The 27,963-nt window shown below is 38.4% G+C and overlaps 1 protein-coding gene across 1 annotated transcript in view; it reads right to left on the bottom strand.

The window, feature by feature from the left end:
- The window catches only part of LOC150091336 (mitogen-activated protein kinase kinase kinase 4-like), a 350,375-nt gene that overhangs the window by 301,741 nt on the left and 20,671 nt on the right, over positions 1-27,963 (bottom strand). The window contains exon 3 of the mRNA XM_090390030.1: positions 16,145-16,324. Coding sequence (XP_090246156.1) covers positions 16,145-16,324 — 180 coding nt within the window. The remainder of the gene's footprint in view (positions 1-16,144; positions 16,325-27,963) is intronic.

Genomic DNA, 27,963 nt, shown 5'->3' with positions numbered 1-27,963 from the left:
TGGCATTGGAGGCAAATTGCTGCTATGGATAAAGGGATGGTTGAGTGGGAGAAGACAGAGTGGTAATCAATGGACACTGCTCTTCGTGGACTAATGTTATTAGTGGAGAACCCTCAGTGTTGGGTCCATTGTTGTTTTCTGTATTAATAAATGATATTGATGATGGCATATCAGGCTTAAAGTCTAAGTTTGCAGACAATACGAAGGTTGGCAGGGTTGTTAATGACACTAATAACAGTACACTGCTGAAACAGGATCTAGAAAAGTTGAGCAGATGGGCTGAGAGGTAGCAAATGAAGTTTAACATTTGCCACCTCTCAGCCCATATGTAGTACTCTACATTTGTCAATGTAAAGTACTACATATGGGAAGCAGTAATCCCAGAGTAACGTATCAACTCTGTGGCACCACACTAACAGTGGTAGGCAGCAAAAAGGACCTGGGGGTAATTGTGCAGGCAGATATGAAATTTTCTGAGCAGTGCAGGCAGTCTGCAAGGGTAGCTCATGGTGTCTTGTCAATGATATACAGGAATTTTTCTAACAGGGATAAGGAGGTGATTATCACCTCCTTATCCCTGTTACAAAAATTGGTCAGGCCACGCCTTGAGTACTGTATACAGGTCTGGAGGCCTCATTTTAAGAAAGATGTAGAGCTGTTGGAACGAGTACAGAGAAGGGCAACAAGATTAGTGAATGAAAGAAAGGGTTGCTCTTACGAAGAAAGGCTTAAGTTTTGCAAATTACAGGGTCTGGAGACTAGGCACCAGCGAGGTGATCTGATAGAGGTGTATAAAGCCTTGAATGGTTTGAGCATGCTCAATGCTGATGGGATTTTTCCTCTTGCTCAGAATAATCACCTGAGAGGGCATAAATTCAAATTGAGGAAAGACAGATGTAGGATAGACGTGCGGAAATTTGCCTTTAGCCAGCACGTGGTTGATTGCCGGAACAAACTTACATCTGTCGTTGTAGAAGTTGATAGCTTAAATAGATTCAAGGCAGAAGAACCTGACAAAAATTTGGAGCGAGTGGATGGGTGAAATAAGGGTTTTTTTTTTTTTTTTTTTGGCTGATGCTATATAAGCTTGCCTTTTTGCATCATGTGCCTATGCTAATGCAAAGTTAAGTTTTTAACTTTCTTGACATAGCATGAAAGTCAGTCCTCAAGATATCTTAGTCTCAAGCACTAATACACCCACAACATATTTTATTGCTATAGATGCAATCATATCCATATATATATATATATATATATATATATATATATATATATATATATATATATATATAGGAGGTTATGCTTTTAGCGTGGAGAGAGAACAGCAGGTACCGTAATCAACCAACAGGTTAGATAACATGGAAAGGCAGTCATAAAATAACATAATTCAAACCTGCAACACAAAGTCAAAAATTTTATATTATAAGTACTTAGTGCAGTACTTCAGATGATTTCAATGTTGTTAACGAGGGCCAGCTGTCAAAATCAATCAAAATGCAGCAAAAAGGAAGGCCTCTGTTTCTAACATGAAATATACGTAACGTGGTAAAAATATACCAGGTTTTTAGTTTATTGTTAATGTTCGAAAGCCAGGTTAATCGTAATCCTAACGTATATATCATGGCTGACCCGACAGAGGCGGAGAAATGATAGATAATAAGAAATATATCTAGTAAAAATATATAGGTAGTAAAAAATTACTAAAAATCATTGAAAGTTGAAATCACGAGATGGAGCAGATGGCAGGAATCGTACTTACTGATTTTGCAAGACGGAGAAGTGGGGACGGTCTTCCGGTGTACTGCGGGAGAGAAGGAATGCTACGTGCTTGTTTCAATGACTATATGGTATGTAGAAGCGACCTCAGGTGTTGGAATGCAGTAAGACGTGTGGGGTTGACGGAGGGATTAGACACAATGAGGCCACACATCCCAGGATAGAGGAGAAGGCATAACATACAAAACAGTGTGAAAAAGACGCTGAATTTTGTACGAGGCAAAGTCAGTATGTATAGCAGTAAAATAGCAAATTGATATTGCTTCCGAAACCTAATCGCGCACAAGAAATAAAAGATAGGGATTCAGAATAGTAAAAAGGAGTGAGAGGAATTAGTAGTGCTTGGGTAGTCCAGGGTCGCTAGCCCGTTGCTGTAGTAGGACTCTGAAAGTAATTTCTGGGATTGTGTCTCATGTGTTTAAGTCAATAATGTTAATAATGGTGGAGGCAGACCATTATATTACCATTTAGGTTTTATCACCATTCATGATGAAAATATAATTACATATAATGACAATGAAAATAGTGAAAAATTGTAAAAAATACTCCTATGATAACCAATCGGTGGGCACAGGTTTTCCAGATCGTGAGACACCAAAAAGGTTAAGGGGTATTGCCTATACATTATTTACACAGCCTGGATGTAGAGGATGTCATTATGCTAATATATTTGTCATATTCTAGAGGTTGGTTAATTATATTCTTATATTTTAAGATTTGGAATGCTTTGTTGAAGTGGTAGTGAAGGTAGGCTGTTGGAAACTGATTGTTAAATAGCTTGTTATATAAAGTTATTATATTACGCTTTATCAGCCAGTCACTGTTAAAATTTTAACTATTCTGATGCATTGTGAAAGGATAATGTTCGCATGTACTTTTATCAAGATATTAGAGTGCCAGTATTCTTACACAATGCATCAGAATATTTCATAGGTATATTTCATGTTAGAAACAGAGGCCTTACTTTTTGCTGCATACTGATTGATTTTGACGACTGACCCTCGTTAATGACGTTGAAATCATCTGAAGTACAGCACTAAGTACTTATAATATAATATTTTTGACTTATGTTGCAGGTTCGAATTGTGTTATTTTATGACTGCCTTTCCACGTTATCTAACCCATCGGTTGATTACACTACCTGCTATTCTCTTTCCACACTAAAAGCATAACCTCCTATCTTTTATTTATTTATAGTCATTGGGTGCCTTCTACTCTACATAGTAGTAACCCAGGTCTATATGTCTATATTCCTCTTATTACAACTCCCATACCTATTACTTCTATTATATATATATATATATATAAAATATTGTAGGTAGAACATGTTAACGTGTTTTATGTAAAAATTAAAACTGATGAATATACGGTATACCCTGGGAGCGATATATGTTGTGAAATAAAGGGGGGTAAAATGAACAGGAAAATAAAATGATAAGATTTGCACCAATTTTGAAAACTTGAAAGATTTTGAACGAATGATCAAGGTGGAAATAACATTGCAGTGTCTTTCATAATTTTTGTGTCTTCATCAGAGGTCATCCACCAAAATAATGAAAAAGACAGCAATGCTCTTACTTCTGTTTCCGACATGCTCTGTATGCATAGGTACACGTGCGAAAAGACACTTGGTAATTTACAAATTTAATTTTAAAATTTTGAATATAATTATACTAAATTTGATATAACGTTAGTGTGCTAATAGAGGTGTTGCATACAGATCATGGATGACCTTACAGAAGTAAGTGAAACACTAAGACAATGAAAAAAGTAAAGCCAAAAGTAAGGAAAAACAGTATATACTTATAACTATATTAAACTATCTTACAACTATATTAAAGTTGAATGCATCACGTTTGTTGCACAGGTTGATGGAGGCTATGTTGTTCTTTAACTAAATATCCAGATTAAAGAACAACATAGCCTCCATCAACCTGTACAACAAACGTGATGCATTCAACTTTAATATTAGCATTAGCATTAGTAGAGGCATTTGATGCAAGAAAGCAAGCTTATACAGCATCAGCCAAAAAAAAAAAAAAAAAAAACCCACTTCCACTTCACCCCTCTGTTCGTTCAAAATACCTGTCCAGCTGAGCCTTAAACTTATTTAGGCTATCAACCTCCACCTCTATCCTACATCTGTCTTTCCTCAATTTGAATTTATGCCCTCTCAGGTGATTTTTCTGAGCTAGAGGAAGAATCCCATCAGCATTGAGCATGCTTAAACCATTCAAGGCTTTATACACCTCTATCAGATCACCTCGCTGGTGCCTAGTCTCCAGACACTGTAATTTGCAAAACTTAAGCCTTTCTTCATAAGAGCACCCCTTTGTTCCATTCACTAATCTTGTTGCCCTTCTCTGTACTCGTTCCAGCAGCTCTACATCCTTCTTGAAATAAGGCCTCCAGACCTGTATACAGTACTCTAGGTGTGGCCTGACCATTGCCTTGTACAATGGAATAATCACCTCCTTATCCCTGCTGGAAAAATTCCTGTATATCATTGACAATACTCCATGAGCTACTCTTGCAGCCCGTCTGCACTGCTCAGAGAACTTCATATCTGCCTGCACAATCACCCCCAAGTCCCTTTCATTCTCTACCACTGTCAGTGTAGTACCACAGAGTTGATACGTTGCTCTGGGGTTACTGTTTCCCATGTGTAGTACTTTACAGTTGTCAATGTTAAACTTCATTTGCCACCTCTCAGCCCATCTGCTCAACCTTTCCAGATCCTGTTGCAGCAGTGTAGTGTCAGTAGTGTCCTTGACAACCCTGCCAACCTTTGTATCATCTGCAAACTTGGACATTAAGCTTGATATACCATCATCAATATCATTTATAAATACAGAAAACAATAATGGACCCAACACTGAGCCCTGAGGGACTCCACTAATAACATTAGTCCACGATGAGCAGTGTCCATTGATTACCACTCTGTCTTCTCCCACTCAACCACCCCTTTATCCATAGCAGCAATTTGCCTCCAATGTCACACTGCTCCAATTTGTGTAGCAGTCTTCCATGTGCAACAGTATCAAAAGCCTTTCTAAGATCCAAGTATATAATATCAAAGTTATTCCCTGCATCCAGTTCTTTTGTGACTGCATCATAGTATCCAATCAAGTTGGTCAGGCAAGACTTCCCCTTAACAAAACCATGCTGTGTCTGAGCTATAACTGAAGTCTTGTCTAAATGATCCTGCAGTGCTTCTTTAACCAGTGCCTCCATTAATTTTCCTGGAACAGAAGTTAAGCTCACAGGTCTATAGTTACTTGTGTCAGCCTTTGATCCTCCTTTGTGAATTGGGGTCACATTTGCACATTTCCAGTCTATGGGTACCTCCCCTGAGTCCAAGGAAGCTCTCATAATTATGGCTAAGGGTTTGCTTACTTCCTTTGCTGCCTCCTTTAATATAACTGGATAGATTCCATCCACCCCGGGTGCCTTTCTTGTGTTTATCTTCAACAGTTTCTCCTCCACTTTACTCCCAGTTATTTCAAGATTCTGTAGCTTACTGCTAGAGTTGAATACACCTCTGGCATTCCCCTTGCTGAATAACTCCTCATGTGTGAATGTCGATGCAAAATATTCATTTAGTTTGTTAGCTACCTGAGCAGGATCATCAACAGTTGACCCATCAATATCAAGTGGACCAATCTGATTCATCCCCTTCCTTCTAGAGTTTACATAAGTAAAGAACTCTTTGCTGTTTTTCTTTGCATCCCTTGCCAAGGATTTCTCGTAATCTGCCTTCGCCTGCCTAACCTCCTTTGTAACTTGGTTGCATTTCAACTTGTATCTATCATAGGCTTCTGTGTCATGTGTTAATTTGTAAGTATCCCATGCATTTTTCTTCTCTGCCATATGCCTCATTAGTTCATCTGACATCCATTTTGGCCTAAACCTTGAACAATATTTCTTAGTTGGTATGTAAAGCCTAGTAGCTTCCAAGATACGTTCTTTGAATGCTTCCCATTTTGAATTTGCTGTTGGTAACATCATCAGTTGGTCCCACTGTATAGAATTTAAATACTGTCTCAGTCCATCGTAGTCGCCTTTACGGAAGCAATAACCCTTCCCTTTACCCCTAATGGTAGTTACCTCTTTCAGTAAATCCCACTTCAGCACACTGTGATCACTGCCACCTAGTGGTTCATTTATCTGCAGATTCTTAATGCATGAAGAATCACTGCTGATAATCAAATCAAGAGTATTACTCCCTCTAGTTGCCTCCTGAACATGCTGATGTAGAAAACAATCATCCAATAAATCCACAAAAGCCCTGCTAGTGTGTGAGTAACCAGCCCCCAAATTCCAGTCAATATCTGGGAAATTAAAATCTCCCATTATAAGACTCTCTGATTTACTGGCCCACTATTTCCCTGTACAGTTCCTTATTATACTCATCAGAGTCATTAGGCCTATATCACACTCCTACTCTCAATTTTGATCTCCCAATGCTTATGTCACACCAAACTGACTCAACACTGCACTGTCCAACAATGTCGACTGGCTTCACTTCCTTGGTTTTTATGTGTTTCTTAACTAATAGCGCAACCCCTCCCCCCTTCCTATCCTGTCTATCCTTTCTGTAGACGTTGTACTCCCCAAATTGCATTTCTACGTCCCTTATATCTGTGTGACACCACGTCTCTGATATCCCAACAATATCTGCCATTGATGTTTTGAGCAATACCTCAAATTCATCAAATTTATTTACTAAACTCCTAGCATTGGTGTACACGCAAGTATACCTGCACCTGTTTCTATTCTTAGCTACCCTAACACAACCCATGTGTTTATTTGTACCGCAATGGCTCCCAGCAGTCTCTGAAATACCATGCATCTTGTTTTTCAGGCTTCTGCTCATTCTAATAGAAGCAGTGCAAGAATCTCTTTCACCTCTGCCAGTGGCTACTGTCAATCTATTGGTCTTTGTCTCCCCCCAAGCTAGCAGTTTTCCGACCCACCTAACACTGCCTCGATAGCATCAGCAAATAATATCGTCAACCTCACATAATGGACTTCAAATATTTCCAAAGGAGTACATGCCAATGTTATTCTAGCGCAAAGCATCAGGATAACAACAATTTGCAGTAATAATGAAACAGCTATTGATAACATCAGGATATTAGTAAATAAATTTGATGAATTTGAGGTTTTGCTCAAAACATCAAAGGCAGATATTGTTGGGATATCAGAGACATGGTGTCACACAGATATAAGGAATGCAGAACTGGAATTTGGGGAGTACAACGTCTACAGAAAGGATAGACAGGATAGGAAGGGAGGAGGGGTTATGCTATTAGTTAAAAAACACAAAATCCAAGGAAGTGAAGCCAGTCGACATCGATGGACAGGGCAGTGTCGAGTCAGTTTGGTGTGACATAAGCATGGGTAAATCAAAATTGAGAGTAGGAGTGTGCTATAGGCCTAATGACTCTGGTGAGTATAATAAGATACTGTACAGGGAAATAGAATGGGCCGGTAAATCAGAGAGTCTTGTAATGGGGGATTTTAATTTCCCAGATATTGACTGGAATTTGTGGTTTGGTCACTCGCACACTAGCAAGGCTTTTGTGGATTTATTGGATGATTGTTTTCTACACCAGCATATTCGGGAGGCTACTCTTGATCTGATTATCAGTAGTGATTCTTCATGCATTAAGAATCTGCAGATAAAGGAACCACTAGGTGGCAGTGATCACAGTGTGCTGAAGTGCGATTTACTCAAGGAGGTAACTACAATCAGAAGTAAAGGGAAAGGTTTTTGCTTTCGTAAAGGTGACTATGATGGGCTGAGACAGTATTTAAATTCTATACAGTGGGACCAACTGATGATGTTACCAACAGCAAATTCAAAATGGGAAGCATTCAAGGAACTAATCTTGGAAGCTACCAGGCTTTACATACCAACCAAGAAATATTGTTCAAGGTTCAGGCCTAAATGGTTGTCAGATGAACTAATGAGACATATGACAGAGAAGAAAAATGCATGGGATACATACAAATTAATGGGTGCCACGGAAGCCTATGATAGATATAAGTTGGTCTGTAACCAAGTCACAAAGGAGATTAGGCAGGCAAAGGCAGATTATGAGAAATCCTTGGCAAAGAATGCAAAGAAAAACAGAAAAGAGTTCTTTACCTATTTAAACTCAAGAAGGAAAGGGATGAATCAGATTGGTCCACTGGATGTTGATGGTTCAACAGTTGAGGATCCTGCTCAGGTGGCTAACAATCTAAACGAGTATTTTGCATCTACATTCACACATGAGGAGTTATTCAGGAAGGGGAATGTCGTAGGTGAAGTAAACACTGGCAGTGAGCTAGACGATTTTCTAATAACTGAGACGAAAGTGGAGGAGAAATTGTTGAGGATAAACATAAAAAAGGCACCCGGGGTGGATGGAATCTATCCAGTTATATTAAAGGAGGCAGCAAAGGAAGTAAGCAAACCCCTAGCAATAATTATGGGAGCTTCTTTGGACTCAGGGGAGGTACCCATAGACTGGAGATGTGCAAATGTAACCCCAATTCACAAAGGAGGATCAAAGGTTGACACAAGTAATTATAGACCTGTTAGTTTAACTTCGGTTCCAGGAAAATTAATGGAGGCACTGGTTAAAGAAGCACTGCAGGATCATCTGGACAAGAATTCAGTTATAGCTCAGACACAGCATGGTTTTGTTAAGGGCAGGTCTTGTCTGACCAATTTGATTGGATACTATGATGTAGTCACAAAAGAACTGGATGCAGGGAATAACTTTGATATTATATATTTGGATCTTAGAAAGGCTTTTGATACTGTTGCGCTTGGAAGACTGCTGCACAAATTGGAGCAGTGTGGCATTGGAGGCAAATTGCTGCTATGGATAAAGGGATGGTTGAGTGGCAGAAGACAGAAAGTGGTAATCAATGGACACTGCTCAACGTGGACTAATGTTATTAGTGGAGTTCCTCAGGGTTCAGTGTTGGGTCCATTGTTGTTTTCTGTATTTATAAATGATATAGATGATAGTATATCAAGCTTAATGTCCAAGTTTGCAGATGATACAAAAGTTGGCAGGGTTGTTAAGGATACTACTGATGCTATGCTGCTGCAACAGGATCTGGAAAGGTTGAGCAGATGGGCTGAGAGGTGGCAAATGAAGTTTAACATTGACAAATGTAAAGTACTACATATGGGAAACAGTAACCCCAGATCAACATATCAATTCTGTGGTACTACGCTGACAGTGGTAGAGAATGAAAAGGACCTGGGGGTAATTGTGCAGGCAGATATGAAGTTCTCTGAACAGTGCAGACGAGCTGCAAGAGTAGCTCATGGTGTCTTGTCAATGATATACAGGAATTTTTCTAGCAGGGATAAGGAGGTGATTATTCCCTTATATATGGCATTGGTCAGGCCACACCTTGAGTACTGTATACAGGTCTGGAGGCCTCATTTCAAGAAGGATGTAGAGCTGCTGGAATGAGTACAGAGAAGGGCAACATGATTAGTGAATGGAACAAAGGGTTGCTCTTACGAAGAAAGGCTTAAGTTTTGCAAATTACAGAGTCTGGAGACTAGGCATCGGTGAGGTGATCTGATAGAGGTGTATAAGGCTTTGAATGGCTTGAGCATGCTCAATGCCGATGGGATTCTTCCTCTTGCTCAGAATAATCACCTGAGAGGGCATAAATTCAAATTGAGGAAGGACGGATGTCGGATAGATGTGCGGAAATTTGCCTTTAGCCAGCGGGCAGTTGGTTTGTGGAATAGACTTCCATCACTTGTTGTTGAAGTTGATAGCCTATACAAATGTAAGGCTCAGCTGGACAGGTATTTCGAACGAATGGAGGGGTAAAATGGGAGTAGTGGTTGTGCTTTTTTTTTTTTTTTTTTTTTTTTGGCTGATGCTGAATAAGCTTGCTTTCTTGCATCATATGCCTCTACTAATGCTAATGTTATACAAAAAACTTTTAAACAACAATTTTCGTATAGCATATCTTTGCCATCACATTAGTAAAGCCCTTAACATCTTAAGGTACAAAAACACTAAAAAAAAATTAATATAAATAGCATTATCGGCAAATAATTATTCCCATACGCATCAAGTATGTATACAGGGTGTTTCAGTTAAACGTTTCAGAACTTCTAAGAGGGGTAGGGTACATCCTGACAACTCGAAATCATATAGCAATGTGGGGTCGGAAATGCTTTCCTGAAGCGGTGTTGTACACAGAAGCACCATAAAAAGAAAAGAGACCGTAAGTGAGAAATCGTTTTAATAATACATGAAAATAAGCAAAAGGTACATGGATTAAAGTAAGTGTTCGAAGTTTCTTCCACGGGCTACAATGCACGCTTCACCTCTCCGACGCATGGACATCCAAACATTCTGGAATACTCCAGGAGAATTTCGAATTTCTTCGGCAGCTACTGCGATTCTTGCAACCAGCTCCTCAGCATTGTCAACAGAGGTGTCATAAACTAACGATTTCATATGACCCCAGAAATAAAAATCAAGACATGATAGGTCGGGTGACCGAGCAGGCCAACGCACGGGACCACCACGTCCGATCCACTGTTGACCAAATGTGACATCCGGGTAGTTACGAACATCTCCGCTATAATGGGCAGGGGCTCCATCGTGTTGGAACCACATTGTCTGTTGCATCGAAGCAGAAATCTGTTCATCTCTCAAAAGTTGTGGCAATACTTGCTGCAGAAAGATCAAGTAGATAGGTCCGGTTAGACGACACGGTAACAGGTAAGGTCCGATGAGGTGATCTCCCATAATACCGGCCCATACATTGATCGAAAATCGAATCTGTGGTGCACGACGTCGTATTGCATGCGGGTTCTCGACCGCCCAGATATGGTCGTTATGCGTGTTGAAAATTCCTTCCCTTGTGAAGGATGCCTCATCGGAAAACAACACTTCAGCAGGAAAAAGGGGATTTGTAGCACATTTTCCAAGGTACCACTGTGCGAAAGCAATACGAGGTTGAAGAAACTTCGAACACTTACTTTAATCCATGTACCTTTTGCTTATTTTCATGTATTATTAAAACGATTTCTCACTTACGGTCTCTTTTCTTTTTATGGTGCTTCTGTGTACAACACCGCTTCAGGAAAGCATTTCCGACCCCACATTGCTATATGATTTCGAGTTGTCAGGATGTACCCTACCCCTCTTAGAAGTTCTGAAACGTTTAACTGAAACACCCTGTATAGTGTAAATACAATACACTAGACCTCTGTGGTGTCTTACAGTCTGGAAAACTCGTACCCACCAATTGGCCTATCACAGTGTATTAATCTTGTAATTATTTAATTATAATTATATTTAATTATATTCTAGCTTACCTTTATTTAAATATATTCAAGCTTATATATATTCAAGCTTAACTTTATTTCATTTTACATAGTAAAGTAAAAAGTAAAGTGCAGCCATTATCAACCCACTGCAGGATGGAAGCCTCCACAACAATTCATGCTGAGGGAAATGGACCATAATCTGCCACGCTGGTCCAGTGCGGGTTGGCAGATCGACCATATTCAGCAGTCAGGGGCTTGAACCCCCAGTCTACTCAAAGAGTGTGTGCTACTGCACTCCTGCTCCTGCCCACTCGGCTACGGAGGCCTCATTTTACATAACTGACTTTAAATACATGATGCACTCACTCCCAGAAATTCGTTCAGGGTCCTACTATAGGAACGGGTTTGCAACCCCGAACCACCCGAGCCCTACTACTTATCTCTACCATAACCATCTTTCTACTTTACTAGACTCTACTTCCTATGTTCTGTGAGCCATTAGTTTATCGAACACAACAGCAGGACTCTATTTTCTAATTTGGCCCAATCTATTTTTCGCCTTAACCTACTTTGTCAGCTATTATATTTCTTAACTATCCTGGGCAGTTTGGACATCATGCATTTAACCTAGTGCATCACCGCACATTTAAATCAAAAATATGCACTTTTTTTTTTTTTTTTTTTTTACGCCAGCAGCTGCTAGTGTACCCACACATAAATATACGGGTAACCCGCGAAATCAGTCTTTTGTTCAGTTTGGCTAGTAATGGTAAGTCCTTGTCTTACGGTATATACTGTTTTTCCTTACTTTTGGCTTTACTTTTTTCATTGTCTTAGTGTTTCACTTACTTCTGTAAGGTCATCCATGATCTGTATGCAACACCTCTATTAGCACACTAACATTATATCAAATTTAGTATAATTATATTCAAAATTCTAAAATTTAAAATTAAATTTGTAAATTACCAAGTGTCTTTTCGCACGTGTACCTATGCATACAGAGCATGTCGGAAACAGAAGTAAGAGCATTGCTGTCTTTTTCATTATTTTGGGTGGATGACCTTTGATGAAGACACAAAAATTATGAAAGACACTGCAATGTTATTTCCACCTTGATTGTTCGTTCAAAATCTTTCAAGTTTTCCAAATCTTAAAATTTTTCAAAATTTATTTGGTATTGTTTCAATCGGTGCAAATCTTATCGTTTTATTTTCCTGTTCATTTCAACCCCCTTTATTTCACAACATATATATCGCTCCCAGGGTATACCGTATATTCATCAGTTTTAATTTTTACATAAAGCTCGTTAACATGTTCTACCTACAATATTTTATATATACATGTACACATTATGGTTGTAGGGTATTTTTTGCTATAGCAATGTCCCTGATCCATAAGTTATGTTATTGTAATTCAGACTTATCTAATTTTAAACTTAATTTTCCTCCCATATCATATAGCTTCTCTATATCATTATTCTTGACTATATATACATATATATAAGTATTAGGCGAAGAATTTATTTGTAAATATTATATCTAAATTTTAATATAGAAATCAGCACCAATTAATGCCATCTAAGTGACAGATTATGCATTACAGTGGTCTGTGTTGATATGTTCTAGATATGATAGAAAAATAAAAAATTTATCAGATTGGCAATGAGGTAGCAAGTTAAGTGAGATTAGGTGCAGTCTGCAGAAAACCTGTGCGTCAAAAAACACCCAAGTAACATGCAAAGTCCCAACGAGATGTCAGAAAGGCAAAATATTACCAAAAGGATGAAAAATAAGCTAGGAATGACAGACCAACTGAAATAAAAGGATACGTCATCTAACAGATCATCTTTAGTGTCATAAGTAAAGTCATGAAAATTAAATCATTTAAAGTCAAAAATTAATCTAGACTCATTTAAAACCATTATTAAAGACAACTTTGCATTTTACAACAGTGTTTATTCCACCCTTACACCAGGAAATAATAAATCAGACTATCACACTCATTATTCTTAATATGACTATTCACAACACAAAAACAAAGTATCATACAATAACATGCAATTTAATGAATAATTTGGATGAGGTAATAATAAGGTAAAGAACACTTCGAATGAAAAACAATATCTTTACCACCAATAAAACGAAAAGATTTTTCCCATCAGCGCTGTCTAACACCTAACATATTTAGAGAAATCGATAGTCGTAGAAGAAACTCTGTTCATAGAAGAAACTCTGTTCTACAACTCTGTTCTTTCCACACGAGTTTTCCCTGCTCAATGGAATGAATACTCTGGGAGGCCACTACCTAAGGTTAAAGCACCAACAAGCCTAAAAGATTTCAGACCAATCGCAACTTCTTCCACCCTCCTCAAACTTCTAGAAAAGGTACTCTTCCAGCATTAAACAAACAGCTGATGCCACAGAAGCCGAAACAGTTCCATTTCGCAGTCGAAAAATAGATCCACCATAACAAACCTTATGGCCGCCCAGACGACATCAATTCTTCAAACCTTCGAAACTAAATCTGAATTAGCTATAGTGTACGCCGATATTGAAGCTGCTTTTGATAGCCTAGACGTCACAGCCCTTCTCAGTCTTCTGCAATTCTTCTTCAGGATTAATGAAGACCTACTAGCTTTCCTCACTGCCTTATTGAGGAATAGAAGTGCCAACCTCACTTTGAAGAAGACCCACTTTACAAGAAAAATCAATGCAGGAGTCCCACAAGGTGGTGTCCTGTCTGGCCTTCTCTTCTCAGCCATTCTGATTCCTTTCATGAGTCCTCGGGATGATGCTATAATATATGCCGATGATATAAAGTTTCTTACATTAATCCCACCGTCTGCAAACCCAATGACAATTACATCTTCCATCACAGAGAACTTGACCGCCCTTTCAACTTACTTGAAGATGTTTGACTTAAACCTTAACCCTTCAAAATCTGCAATAATGATTTACTCATTGAAACATCAACCAACAATAATTCAACCTTCAGTTTTAGGTACTCATCCCAGTAGTTACCTGCCATAAGGATCTCGGTGTCTATTTTGATCCGAAGCTGAAATTTAATATTCACACAGACTACCTCCGGAAACGATTTAACATCCTACGCTGGAGAGCGAAACAACACTCACTTCATTGCAACAATGCTGCAACCACTACCAGATATCTTCAAACCACTGTTTATTATCCAGCTATTTTATAGGCTGCTGAGATTTGGGCATCTGCGTCGCCCTCACTTAAAAAACCGGTGTTCTCGTGTGAATACTGGACCCTGAAATGGGCCACAAATAAGCATCGCCGACCCCCTCAATTGAGAACAACTGACAAGGCTGAGCAGCTAAATGTACCCAGGCTCCCGAGGTTCATTGACAGCAGGCATTTAATGACTTCAGTAAAAATGTACACAGGAGTGATAAACGCCCCAAACATCTGGGATTTCTGTCAGTGGCACAATCCTCCACCATCCTTGAGGTCAGAGCCCACACTAACCCTCAAATACAACCAGCTGAAACTGTGTAGTCGGTTCCTGCCTGCCCAGGCACTCCCCAAAATTCAGGCACTGCTCCGTCTTGGAGTCGACCTTCAGAAATTGGCTACTGACTACAAATATCGTCACATGCTCCTCGAGTGGATTACATCTGTGGAACTGGGATAATTTCCTCCATATGACGTCAGTCCTCATATTTTCATTATTATAATTTCATTTTTATATGTTTAATTTTGTGTAACTAATAATTTCCATGTAACAGTAAAAATTTTTTTTGCCAATTAATCTCATTTATAATGTAAAACTCCTGGCCATATCGCCGTGATGAGTATTATTGTCTCTAGTACAAATTCTGTACTTATCAGCAATAAAGAATTTATTTATTTATTTATTTAGACCAATCCTCAGGAAAGATTAGGAGAATTAACCATTTACAAGTAAAAAAAATCACACAACTTGACACTGTTACTGTTCAGAAAAGAGAAAATCACTGGGCTAAATGTATATACTAAACACGAACAGAGAAGTCTAATCCTGATTTCTGAATTCTATATCAATGAATAAAGTGTAACTTAACATAAGTAAATTTTCAGGGTGAAAACTTGACTAAAATCCAGAAAACAAAACTTTATGGAAAAATCATAAGATATGTGATTACTAGAAATCTACTGACAAGGTGTGCAACACCACTATTATGACAGCTGTTTCATAGTCATTGCTACCACAACATCTGGAAGAAAGCATCCTATCAGATAAGCCCCTCACAGCCCATAACTTAAACTACAAAAGGTTGGTTGAATTTCAGTTAAAAAGGAAATAGCTGTATAAAACTTTAACCTTGTCCCAACAAGTACAGAGTTAACAATCATGCAATTTTTTTATAGAATGGAAAATAAAAGAGCAGAATCCTTACACTGACACTGAATTTTCAGTTTACATTGCTTAGTTGCCATAGTACTGTAATACAAAAAAATTGTGCTTCCCTTACAACTGCCACTAATTTGTAATGTCTTTCACTAATATCAATATCACAGTATAAGAAATATTATCTTGTGCTATCTAAGGGGGGAAAAAATTTTAAACTAACTATTAACAGCATAAACTCTAATACATTACTGGGTTTTGTGCATAGATAATCTAATGTGTTTTGTTTTTTTTTTTTTTTAAATCAATATGTAGTCAGTGAAAATGTGCTAGGAGTTAATATCAATAAAGACAAATAGTAAATGTTTTTGCTAAAATTCAGTTCAGTTTAACAATGCACATAAGATATTCTCTCTTAAAATGTGCGCTATGCTAACAAGTTACCTTGAGTTCATACAGGAAATCAAAATTACTACTCTCAGAAGCAATAATAAACTTAAAAAATCTCTATGAATTCAAAATTCTGCACTATCATATATAGAGCAAAACAATTAGAGATCAAAATAAATTATCACTTATTAGTGTTTACAAAATTTCACGAGACAGATTTCTCAATGTTTTTAGGAATAATATTTAATAATTGTTTACAACAGTTTAGTTAAATTACACAAGTTACTATGAAATATTAAAAATTAACCTTACCAATCTTGTAAAGTCTTTACCAGTGCCACGATTTTTTTTCCCACCCATTCGGATCATTGTGGAAAATGCTTTATAAAACTGAAGACGTTCAGATGGACATTCTATGGAATAAGCAGAAGTCCTATGGGAGGAATGGCCTCCACGATGATTATTATAACGAAAATTCCCAGGTATATTTTCCTAAACAAAAAAAAATAAATAAGACTAAAGCCTTCACATAGTCACCTTACACATAACATGGTTTAAATGTTATCTGTGTGTGCACCTGTGCACCTGTGCACCTGCACACACACACACACACACACACACACACACACACACACACACACACACACACACACACACACACACACACACACACACACACACACACACACAGGACAAGTCATGACTATATCAGGAGCTCATTCCTAAGTTAATTTATGTTGTTGTTTTTGTTATGGTGGCTTAATGGCACATAAGCTGCTAAGGCTATAACATGTCTATTCACTTATTATATTAAGAGATGAGAGATTTCCATAAAGTCAGAAGAAAATCGGAAATCAGAAATTATTAAAAAGCCCAGTTTGTCTGAGGAAGTAAAAAAATTCAGAAATATTTGCCTTATCACCAATGAGATTTTCAAGAGTTATTGGTTTACAGAGATTAACCAGTGAGATCAAGGATGAAGTTCTGTCTTGTTTATAGTAGGGGCAGTCAATGAGAATATGTTTAACAGTCAAATTGTTAGAACAATGTGTACACTGTGGTGGATCATCTCCTGTGAGTAAATGAAAGTGGGTCAGATGGGTATGACCTATTCTTGCCCTTGAAAGGACTACTTCTTCTTCTTGTCTTGATGTACGGACACTGGAGAGCCAAATTTTTGGATCTTGTTTAAACTGAAAGAGTTTATTATTAGTCTGAGAGTGCCAGAGTGCTGTCCATTGTGATAGGCAAGTGGCATGAATGGTTAGTGTAGTGCCAGATCTGATGCTGGAACAGGGATATTGGTTAAATCTAAGGTAGTTAGATTTTTTGCAGCTTTATCGGCCAGTTCATTGCCTAAAATACCGAAATGTGCTGGAATCCAACAAAAAATGACCAGTTGGTGGCATTCTTTAATTTGTAGTAATAAGTTTCTGATTTCATCTGGAACAAGGTGAACTCTATCTGAAAAGTTACATAACGAGATGATTTAGCTGAGGGAATCAGTGTAAATAACAGATTTTAAGGAACAGTCAGAATAGTGATTTTCTAAAGCTAGTTTGATTGCATTCAGCAGAAAATATACTAAATTCTGATGGAAGGGATACTGATACTGATATTGTATTCGGAAACACTGCAGCTGCTCCAACATTTGAATTAGATTTAGAGCCATCTGTATAAATTAGGGACAAATCAATATATCTTTGAGTGTGAACTGCATGAAGTTGTTTGACATTTGATGCTTGCAAAATATTCTTTCTCCATTGTCAGAGGTAAGTGTCACAGGTTGGAAGAGGAGGAGGAGGAGCCCATGGTGGTTGAGCATAAGTTGTTACCTGTTGGTACTGGATGGAAATATTCCAAACCTGTGCCAGTTCAAGAAGGCAAAGACCAGCTGGTTTTACTATGCTAGGTTTGTTTCTTTATAGGTTTTCTAACGGTGGGTTGAAAAGGTATGACTGAACAGGATGAGAAGCACAACTTTGTATCTTGACAGCATCAATGTAGAGACTATGTGCTGCTGACATTCTGAATGCAGCAATTGCAATTCTCAAAGTGCTGTTTTGAATGGGATCAAGCCAACATAATGCACTCTTTCTTGCAGAATCATAGATGGGAGCACCATAATCGAGACGGGTTCTGATTAATGCCCTGTATGACCGAAGCAGGGAGGTATGATCTGCACCCCACGTTTGGGCAGATAAAGCTCTGAGTATGTTTAACTTTTTTAGACAGGAAGTCCGTACATTTTTAATATGATCTAGAAAATTTAACTTATCGTCAAGGGTTAATCCCAGAAATTGGTTATTACTGGTGACCGGGATGGAGACATTAGAAATTTGAAGTTCATGGATGAAGATTGCATTGTCTACAAAAATGGATAGCAACTGTTTTCTGGTGAGAGAGAGTTGATAGCTGTTGAAGCTTGCCCATTGTTGCATTTTATTAAGTGATATCTGAAGCTGTCTTTCAATAGATCTCATATTTTGGGAATGGCAGGAGATGGAAAGGTCATCTGCATAAAGGTAAGTATCAACTGTATTTGGAAGCTGCTTAGTGATAGAATCTATTCTAAGAACAAAAAGAGTGGCACTCAGTACTGATCCACCATGTGGAACACCTTCCTGGATGAAAGTTGCAGAAAGGGTATGTTGGTATCAAACTTGTAATGATCTAGTATGTAGAAAGTTCTGAACAAATATAGAAAGGTTGCCTCGTAGTCCGAGAAAGTAAAGATCACTAAGTATACCATACCACCAGGTGGTATCAAAAGCCTTCTCTATATCTATTGAAACCATTACTAGACATTCATGTTTGACAAAAGCATTACGAATGGCAAATTCAGCCTTGACCATAAGATCTAAGCATGACCTGTTGTGACGAAAGCCATATTGACTATGGCTCCGACTCAATGATCCAGACGAGTCTTCTGTGGATAATTTTATCAAGGATTTTGCTGAGAGAGATATGGGTCTATAGCTATAGGGGTTGGATGGATCTTTTCCAGGCTTCAGGAATGCCAAAACTGTAGAGTGATGCCAAGAAGTTGGAAAAACATTTTCTAAAAATATACGATTGTAAAAGACCAGGAGGAGCAAAGCTTTGTCATCAAGATGTTGTAGCATGACATAATAAATCCCATCTGGCCGAGCAGCACCATTGCAGGCTGTTCTAATGACATGTAACAGTTCAGAATATTGCAGAGGTTTGTTATATGGGAGAAGGTGGGCAGTTTGAAAATTAATAGCATGCTTTTCTTTAGTGTTTTTAATTCATTGGAATGAGGTAGTATAGGCTGATGTTGCAGATTTCTGCAAAAGTATTGCCCAAAGCATTAGCCATATCTACAGGATTAGATAGATCTTGCCCATTCCACGAGAGGATTGGAGAAGGTATGGTAGGAAACTTACCAGACAGCTGTCTAATTTTTTTCCATATTATTTTGGGATCAGTGTTTCTGTGAAAACTGGATGCAAAATGGGTCCAAGATTCTTTCTTGGCTTGCTTTTGCCCTTAATTTCTTATAGTTAATGAGATTCACTGTGCTCTGACATTGCTGAAACAAATTCCAGGCTTTATTTTTTGCTCTCTTTGCTTTGGTGCATTTCTCATTCCACCAGTAATTATAATGCTTTCGGCCCAGTGGATTTGATAGTGGTATTGTGTCTTTAGCCACATTTAGAAGATGTGACATGATGTAATCTGTCACATTATCAATATGCTGGAGGCGGATTTTTTTCCTCGTCAAGGACAATTGATCACTGAAATTTTGCCCAGTCTGCTCGGACAAATTTCCATTTTCTGCAGTATTGAGTTGAAGGAGTCTGTGCTATCAAAAATTTGCATTCTATTGGGAAGTGGTCACTGCCCATGGAATCATTTATTACATGCCACTCTATGGTTGGGACTAGTACTGGTGAACAAATTGGAAATTTATTGCTGAGGTGTGTCCTGTTGGGAGCGGTACGTGTGTCGGTACGTGCACCAGTATTGAGTATAGTGAGATTTAGTGCCTCTAAAAAGCTTTCAATTAGGCTACCCAGCCTATCTAATTTAGGAGAGCCCCATAAGGGGTGGTGCCCATTAAAGTCCCCTAATATACAGAGAGGTGGAGGTATCTGTATAAAGAGGTCTTCAAGATCTTTTAAAGAGTAAGTACAGTCTGGCGGTAGGTAGATTGAGACAAGTGTTATTGCACTATGGAGAGTTAAATGAACAGAAATAGCTTCCATTTCAGTTTGAGGTGGGATATGTTTAGTTGGGATCTTCGAATTTACTAGGATTGCTACACCACCATAGGCAGCATTAGCTGTATTTCGATCTCTTCGATAAAGGCAATAGTTCTTTATCGAAGGAGAAATTTGTGAGGTTAGGTAAGTTTTCTGTAAACAGAAGGCAACTGGAGAATATCGGTTAATCAGGTATTGAATATCGTCAGTGTTGCAATGAAAACCTCTGCAATTCCATTGTAAGTTGCTGCGGTTCATTTAGGTTTAGTTGAGGATGATTCGTCTGAGAATCATCCTCAACTTTTGGGAGGGTGGGGCATCCAGTATCCATAGTGTCATTTCCGTGAAGTTCTAGTATGGGTTCCTCGTGATCTGAGTGTACATCTACTTCCATACTATTGGTGAATGATTTTTTTTTTATGAAAACCCCAAACACAAAAGGTATCAAAACCTATAGTACTTAGTACCATGCATGGGTTGAAGGAGAAGTATGGGGAGAGGGGGATGCCAGAAACTTTGCTCTAGAGACTAAACATGGGTTTCACCACTTCAAGCCTCCAATAAGCAAAGTGGTGGTATTTCACAGGTTGATGAAAGTCATCTACCACCTATGCATCAGCTGGGATACTGATTGGAGTGTTGGTCAATTCACTGGTTTTAGTTTGATGTGCATCTTTTCCAGAGTTTGATAATGTATTTTTAACCCAGTTAACTAGAGATGTGCTGGAAGGTATTGATACGCCTGTTTGAACTAAGTTCATTTATAGTAAAAAATGTGTTATACACAGGTCCAATTTTCTTAATGGTCAAGGGATTATCACTGCCAAAGTGCTAAAATATAAGAGTAAGGGAACAAGTACTATTATAAAATTTGTATTGCTAAATTTACAGTAATTGTTTATAATTGTTAAAGCATCTAGCTTATTTTGTGAATGGAGCATGTAGCTTGCATCCATTCACGTGGTTTGCCCTTTATTGGTGGAATCCCCAAAGTTCTTGCACCGCAGTTGTTTCTGATTTTCATAAATGGCATTGAAGGGATAAAGGGTGTGATGTCAACATATGCAGACAACGGACAATGTAAAGATCAGGCGCATTGTTGATGATTAATACCAAGGAGTGCTCTTTCACAATGACATGAACAAGCTTCAAGAATAGTCAGAAAAGTGGAAGCTACGTTTTAAAACAGCAAAATGCAAGGTCTTAACATTTGAGGAATAGCAACCCCAAAATAACTTATATACCCAGTGGGGTTGATTTTAAAACAGTAGTGGAATTTCAAAATGGATCTGAGAGTTACAATACAGGTAGATATGAAGTTTTCTTGTTGAGGAGCTGGGTACATTCTGGCCATGTCTACAACATGTCCAAGAATTTCATTAGTTCATACAGCATGTTCCACCCCTACCTTTCCTTACTACTGAATACATCATGAATTGTCAAACTAACAAAACAAACCTATTGCAAAAATATCTAAACCTCCTAAATACTTCCTTGTTAATAGAACAAACCTATTGCGAAAATATCTAAACCTCCTAAACACTTCCTCGTTCATTTCACAAATATACGTAGTCTCTCCAATCTCAATGATATTCGGTTCCACTTGCAGTCTGCCAGACCCCATGTCTTTCTGACAGAATCCCAATTATCAATTGATTCAACTACTGCCCATCTCAGTTGTCCAAATTATTTCTTGTACGATTCCTTTCACTTCAAAGGCAATACTTTAACATATGTTCACTCCGACATTCTCAGTCTGAGATAGTCATTTGGAATGTTGTTGTTATTTGGTTTTTAGGAGCATTAGCATATTGCTCCTGGGATATGCAGTGGTCATTCCCTGACTTTTCCACATCCTCCATATTTGGTGGATCACAGGCTCGAACCCCGGTCTAATCAAGAAGCATGTGCTATGCACTGCTGCTCCTGCCCACCTGGTTACGGCGGTGCCGGTCATTTGGAATCTCCTCTTTTCAATCTTCTCTGACTTAAAATCTCTCTGCCACATTCTGTCAAATTCATCTGTTGCCTCTATCATTCTCCAAACTCCACTAATCACTTGGATTGTCGTTGTTATTTGGTTTTTAGGAGCATTAGCAACTAAGGCCATATTGCTCCAGGAATATGCAGTGGTCATTCCCTTTGCTACCTTTCCGCATCCTCCGTAATTGGTGGTGACGGGATCGAACCCCGGTCTAATCAAGAAGCATGTGTTATGCACTGCTGCTCCTTCCCACCTGGCTATGGAGGAGCCACTAATCATTTGGAATTCTTTGACTTCCTCTCTTTGAAACTTGACTTTCTACAGTCCAATGTTGCTAACAGTGAGGTAAATTTCCTTGGTGATTTTCATGTTCACAACTCCGGCTGGCTTCTGTTTTCTGGTCACACAGACTCAGGCGGTTGATATGCTGAGGCTTTTGCAATTACTAATGACCTCACATGGATTGTTCATTTACGTACAAGAATACCAGACCATCCTAACAATGCAGCCAACACACTTGATCTTTTTCTCACAAACAACATGGTCGAGGTGCATGGCCCTCTATGTACCTCAGATCCATAACTTGGTGATGATCTCTTCTCCAGTGGAGCCTCTCTCTTGTGACCATTCTAAACCTTTTGTTGCTTGGCATTACAAGAATGCAAATGAGATGATCTGTGAGATTTCTTTTCTTGTTTTCCTTGGTTGGCTTAATGTTTCAAATTTTCTGATGTCAATGGTTTTTCACAGATTGTGTCAGTGAAATTATTCTTGTAGGGATGAAATCCTTTATTCCACACTCCAAATTAAAATCTCATTCTTCATCTAAAACTTGGTTTCAAATAAATGGACTAGGGCTTTGGATTTGACTTATACCCAAATCTCCAGCATACACCAAAGCTTGCAACAATTGTAAAGCAGTTATTAATCAGTCCAAACTAGATTAGAAACAGGCTCAAATTAGAAACCTTGCTTCTTGTCCAAATGGTAGTCAACCATTATGGTGTCTTGCCAAAGCTATTTGCCACAACTTTTGCCCGTCTCTATTTCCACCTGTCAAAACCAGATGGTTCTGTTGCCACTTCAGCCAAAGGTAAAGTTAATCTGCTAGCATCCTACTTTCCTTCGACATTATGTATTGATGATGTTGGTAAACTACCTCCAACCATTCCCATTACGCTCCATTCAATGCCTCCTGTGGTCTTCTGTCAAAAGGATGTCAGAAGGATTTTTAACAATCTTGAAGCTAAGAAAGCTCCAGGTCCTGATGGCATTTTTCCACTTGTACTCAGAACCTGTGCTCTGAACTTACTCTTGCTCTGTGTCGCTTTTTTTTTTTTTTTTTTTCTCTTTCTTATTCATAAGGCATTTTCCCTTCTTTGAAATTAGCTATATCTAGCCAGTTCTCAAAAAGGGTAACAAATCCCTCCCATACAATTATCATCCCACTGCACTTATTTTATCTTTCTAAAGTAATGGAGAAATCAATTAACCACCAACTCTTAAACTACCTAGAAACCTTCCAACTGATCAATGATTGCCAGTATAGATTCTGTCAATATTGATCCACTGGTGATATTCTGGCTCATGTTACACGTCTGTGGACAAATTCAATGGAAAAGTTTAGTGAAACTCAAGCAGTTGCTCTTGACATTTCGAAGGCTTTTGATAGTGTTCGGCTTAAAATACTTCTAAACAAGCTTCCATCTTATGGTTTGCCAACTGTTTCTTACAATTGGGTATCCCACCACTCACTGCAGGTAATGGTAGATGGCCCTATCTTCTAACTTCACTAATGCTTGTGTTCCCCAAGGTTTGGTTCTAACTTCTACTCTTTTCCTCTTGTATATTAATGACATTCCTCCATTGACCAGAAATACTACACATAGGTTTGCTGATGATAGCACATTCGGTTCCATTTCACCTCCCAGTTTGAGAGACCTTGTCCCGGAAAAAACAGATTTAATTTCTTGAATATTCATATCTAATTCCTTAAATTGCAGACCTCCAGGTAATTCTCCAGTGGAGATAATTTAGTTGATTTCAATCCTTCTAAAACTCAGTCCTGTCTTATATCTCACAAAAAAGATTTTTCTGCTCCTATGCTTATCTTTGATGATACTCTCATTTCTAGGCAAGATCATATATCTCTATTAAGGATTACTCTGACCTCTAATCTCTCTTGGCATAAGCACAGGGTTCGAACCCGTGACCACCAAATACAGAGGATGCGGAAAGGTCAGAGAATGACCACCGTATCCCCGGAGCAATATGGCCTTAGTTGCTAATGCTCCTAAAAACCAAATAACAACAGCATAAGCACATTACAAATATTGCTTCCTCTGCATCTAAAAAAAAACTGGGTTTTCTCTTCACAACAGTTGTTCACTCTATACAAATCGCAAATCCGCCCTACCATAGAATACTGTTCCCACATCTGATGCAGTGGCCTCCACCCAAAAACCCTTATGCATCTAGATTCCAATTAAGAGAGGGCAGTTAGGTTAATTAATAAGTCAATCTCTTAGCAAAGTCTCTCTACTCCCTATCTCACAGAGTATTTCTGCTACATGCCTTTTCAACACGTTCTTCCATGGCACCGTTCTTCTGAATTGTCTTCTATAATTCTCGCTCTCCCTTCCAACCAATCCGAATGTGCCGCAACCAGTGAACATTCTTTTACAACTTCAAATTCACAGAGCCAACCTTTCTTCTTCCTCATTTATTCATCCAACAACCTCCTTTCATAAGTATTTCCTGAAAACTACAATCTACAAAAATTAAAGTCTAATGTCAAGTATCTTCTTTCATCTTCTCAACCCATTCACAGTACTAAGCACAATAGATTCTAATACCATGTGCTTGGGGTTTTCATAGAGAGAAAAAAAAAAAAAAAAAAAAAGACAACTATTAGTTTATCAAAACAAAAATCTGAAACTGATTTAAACCATTACTGGGAGTAATGGTTTAAACCTCTGACTCATGCACGGTACTCAGCACAGTACTATTAGTTCTAATACCTCTTGTGTTTGGAGTTTTCATAAAAAAAAAAAAAAAAAAAAAGCTGAAGTTATTTTTTCAGACAGACGGGGGAGGGGGTGGAGTTAGTGTTTTTTTTTTTTTTTTTTTAGAATTAGCACAAGAAAGCAAGCTTATGCAGCATCAGCAAAAAAAAAAAAAAATCTCCCATTTCACCATTACCTGTCCAGACCAGCCTTAAATTTATTTAGGCTATCAACGTCCACAACAAAGGATGGAAGTCTCTTCTCCACCAACCAACTACCCGTTGGCTAAAGGCAAACTTCCGCACATCTATCCTACATCTGTCTTTCTTCAATTTCAATTTATGTCCTCTCAGGTGATTATTCTGAGCAAGAGGTAGAATCCCATCAGCATTGAGCATGCTCAAACCATTCAAGGCTTTATACACCTCAATCAGATCACCTCCCAGGTGCCTAGTCTCCATATACTGTAATTTGCAAAACTTAAGCCTTTATTTGTAAGAGCAACCCTTTGTTCCATTCACTAATCTTGTTGCCCTTCTCTGTACTGATTCCAACAGCTCTAAATCATTCTTCAAATGAGGCCTCCAGACCTGTATACAGTATTCAAGGTGTGGCCTGACCATTGCCTTATACAAGGGGATAATCACCTCCTTATCCCTGCTAGAAAAATTCCTATATATCATTGCAATGACACCATGAGCTACTCTTTCAGGCCATCTGCACTGTTCAGAAAACTTCATAACTGCCTGCACAATTACCCCCAGGTCCTTTTCGTTCTCTACCACTGTCAGTGTAGTACCACAGAGTTGATATGTTACTCTGGGGTTACTGCTTCCAATATGTAGTACTGTACTTTACATTTGTCAATGTTAAAGTTCATTTGCCACCTCTCAGCCCATCTGCTCAACTTTTCTAGATCCTGTTGTAGCAGCATACTGTCATTAGTGTCCTTAACAACCCTGCCAACCTTCGTATCGTCTGCAAACTTGGACATTAAGCTTGATATACCATCATCAATATTATTTATAAATACAGAAAACAACAATGGAAGCAACACTGAACCCTGAGGGACTCCACTAATAACATTAGTCACACAATGAGCAGTGACCATTGATTACTACTCTGTCTTCTCCCACTCAACCGTCCCTTTATCCATAGCAGCAATTTGCCTCCAAGCCACACTGCTCCAATTTGTTCAGCAGTCTTCCATGTACAACAGTAACCAAGGCCTTTCTCAGATCCAAATATATGATAAAGTTATTCTCTGCATCCAGTTCTTTTGTGACCACATTATAGTATCCAATCAAATTGGTCAGGCAAGACTTTCCCTTGACAAAACCATGCTGTGTCCGAGTTATAACTGAAGTCTTGTTTAGATGATCCTGCAGTGCTTTTACCAGTGCCTCCATTAATTTTCCTGGAACTGAAGTTAAAATAACAGGTCTATAATTACTTGTGTCGCGCTTTGATTCTTCTTTGTGAATTGGGGTCACATTTGCTCTTCTCCAGTCCATGAGTACCTCCCCTGAGTCCAAAGAAGCTCTCATAATTATGGCTAAGGTTTTGCTTACTTCCTTTGCCACCTCCTTTAATATAACAGGATAGATTCCATCCACCCCAGTTGCCTTTCTTGTGTTTATCTTCAACAATTTCGCCTCCACTTTCCTCTCAGTTATTACAAAATCATCTAGCTCACAGCCAGAGTTAAATTCACCTCTGCCATTCCCCACCCTAAATAACTCCTGTGCGAATGTAGATGGAAAATACTCATTTAGTTTGTTAGTCACCTGAACAGGATCATCAACAGTTGAACCATCAATATCCATTGGACCAATCTGATTCATCCCTTTTCTTCTAGAGTTTACATAGGTAAAGAACTCTTTGTTGTTTTTATTTGCATCTGTTGCCAAAGATTTCTCATAATCTGCCTTTACCTGCCTAATCTCCTTTGTGACTTGGTTACAGACCAGCTTATATCTATCATAAGCTTCCATGTCACCCATTAATTTATATGTATTCCATGCATTTTTCTTCTCTGCCATGTGTCTCAGTTCATCTGACATCCATTTAGGCCTAAATCTTGAACAATATTTCTTAGTTTGTATGTAAAGCCTAGTAGCTTCCAAGATTAATTCTTTGAATGCCTCCCATTTTGAATTTGCTGTTGGTAACATCATCAGTTGGTCCCACCATATAGAATTTAAGTACTGTCTCAGACCACCTTGGTCGCCTTTGCGAAAGCAAAAACCTTCCCTTTACCCCTGATGGTAGTTACATCTTTGAGTAAATTCCACTTCAGCACACTGTGATCACTGCCACCTAGTGGTTCCCTTATCTGCAGATTCTTAATGCATACTACACAGTTATTTTAGTTTTTAGGAGCATTAGCAACTAAGGCAGAATTGCTCCGGAGATATGCGGTGGTCATTCCTGACCTTTCCACATCCTCCGTATTTGGTGGTCACGGGCTCGAACCCTGGTCTAATCAAGAAGCACTGCTACTCCTGCAGGGGGGGGGGGTCAGCTGTCCATAATACCGTATATGGAAAATAAAAGTCAACTCAACACAGAAATTTAAAAATAAGTTAAATTAACATCAGAAGTTGTTTAATATTGATTATGCAACCTGACACTTTTATATGGATTTTGAGTGGAAAAACAGATTAAGGGGAAAAAATAGTCTTTACCCATAATAATCACACTTCATGTAGTAGTAGAGGTATGTGATGCAAGAAAGCAAACTTATGTAGAATCAACCAAAAAAATAAAAAATACACTTCCATTCCCTCTAAACGTTTGCCTAGTTCCTCCTTGAATTTATTTAAGCTTTCAACTTCCACAACAACAGATAGAAGTTTGTTCCAGCAATCAATTAACCACTGACTAATAGCAAATTTTAGCACATCTATAACT

This window comes from Mastigoproctus giganteus, chromosome 1, assembly GCF_048544385.1.
Source record: "Mastigoproctus giganteus isolate SK-2022 chromosome 1, ASM4854438v1, whole genome shotgun sequence".
NCBI classification, from domain to species: domain Eukaryota; kingdom Metazoa; phylum Arthropoda; class Arachnida; order Uropygi; family Thelyphonidae; genus Mastigoproctus; species Mastigoproctus giganteus.
The sequence above is the reverse complement of the archived record's forward strand: the minus strand, read 5'-3'. Positions and strand labels throughout refer to the sequence as shown.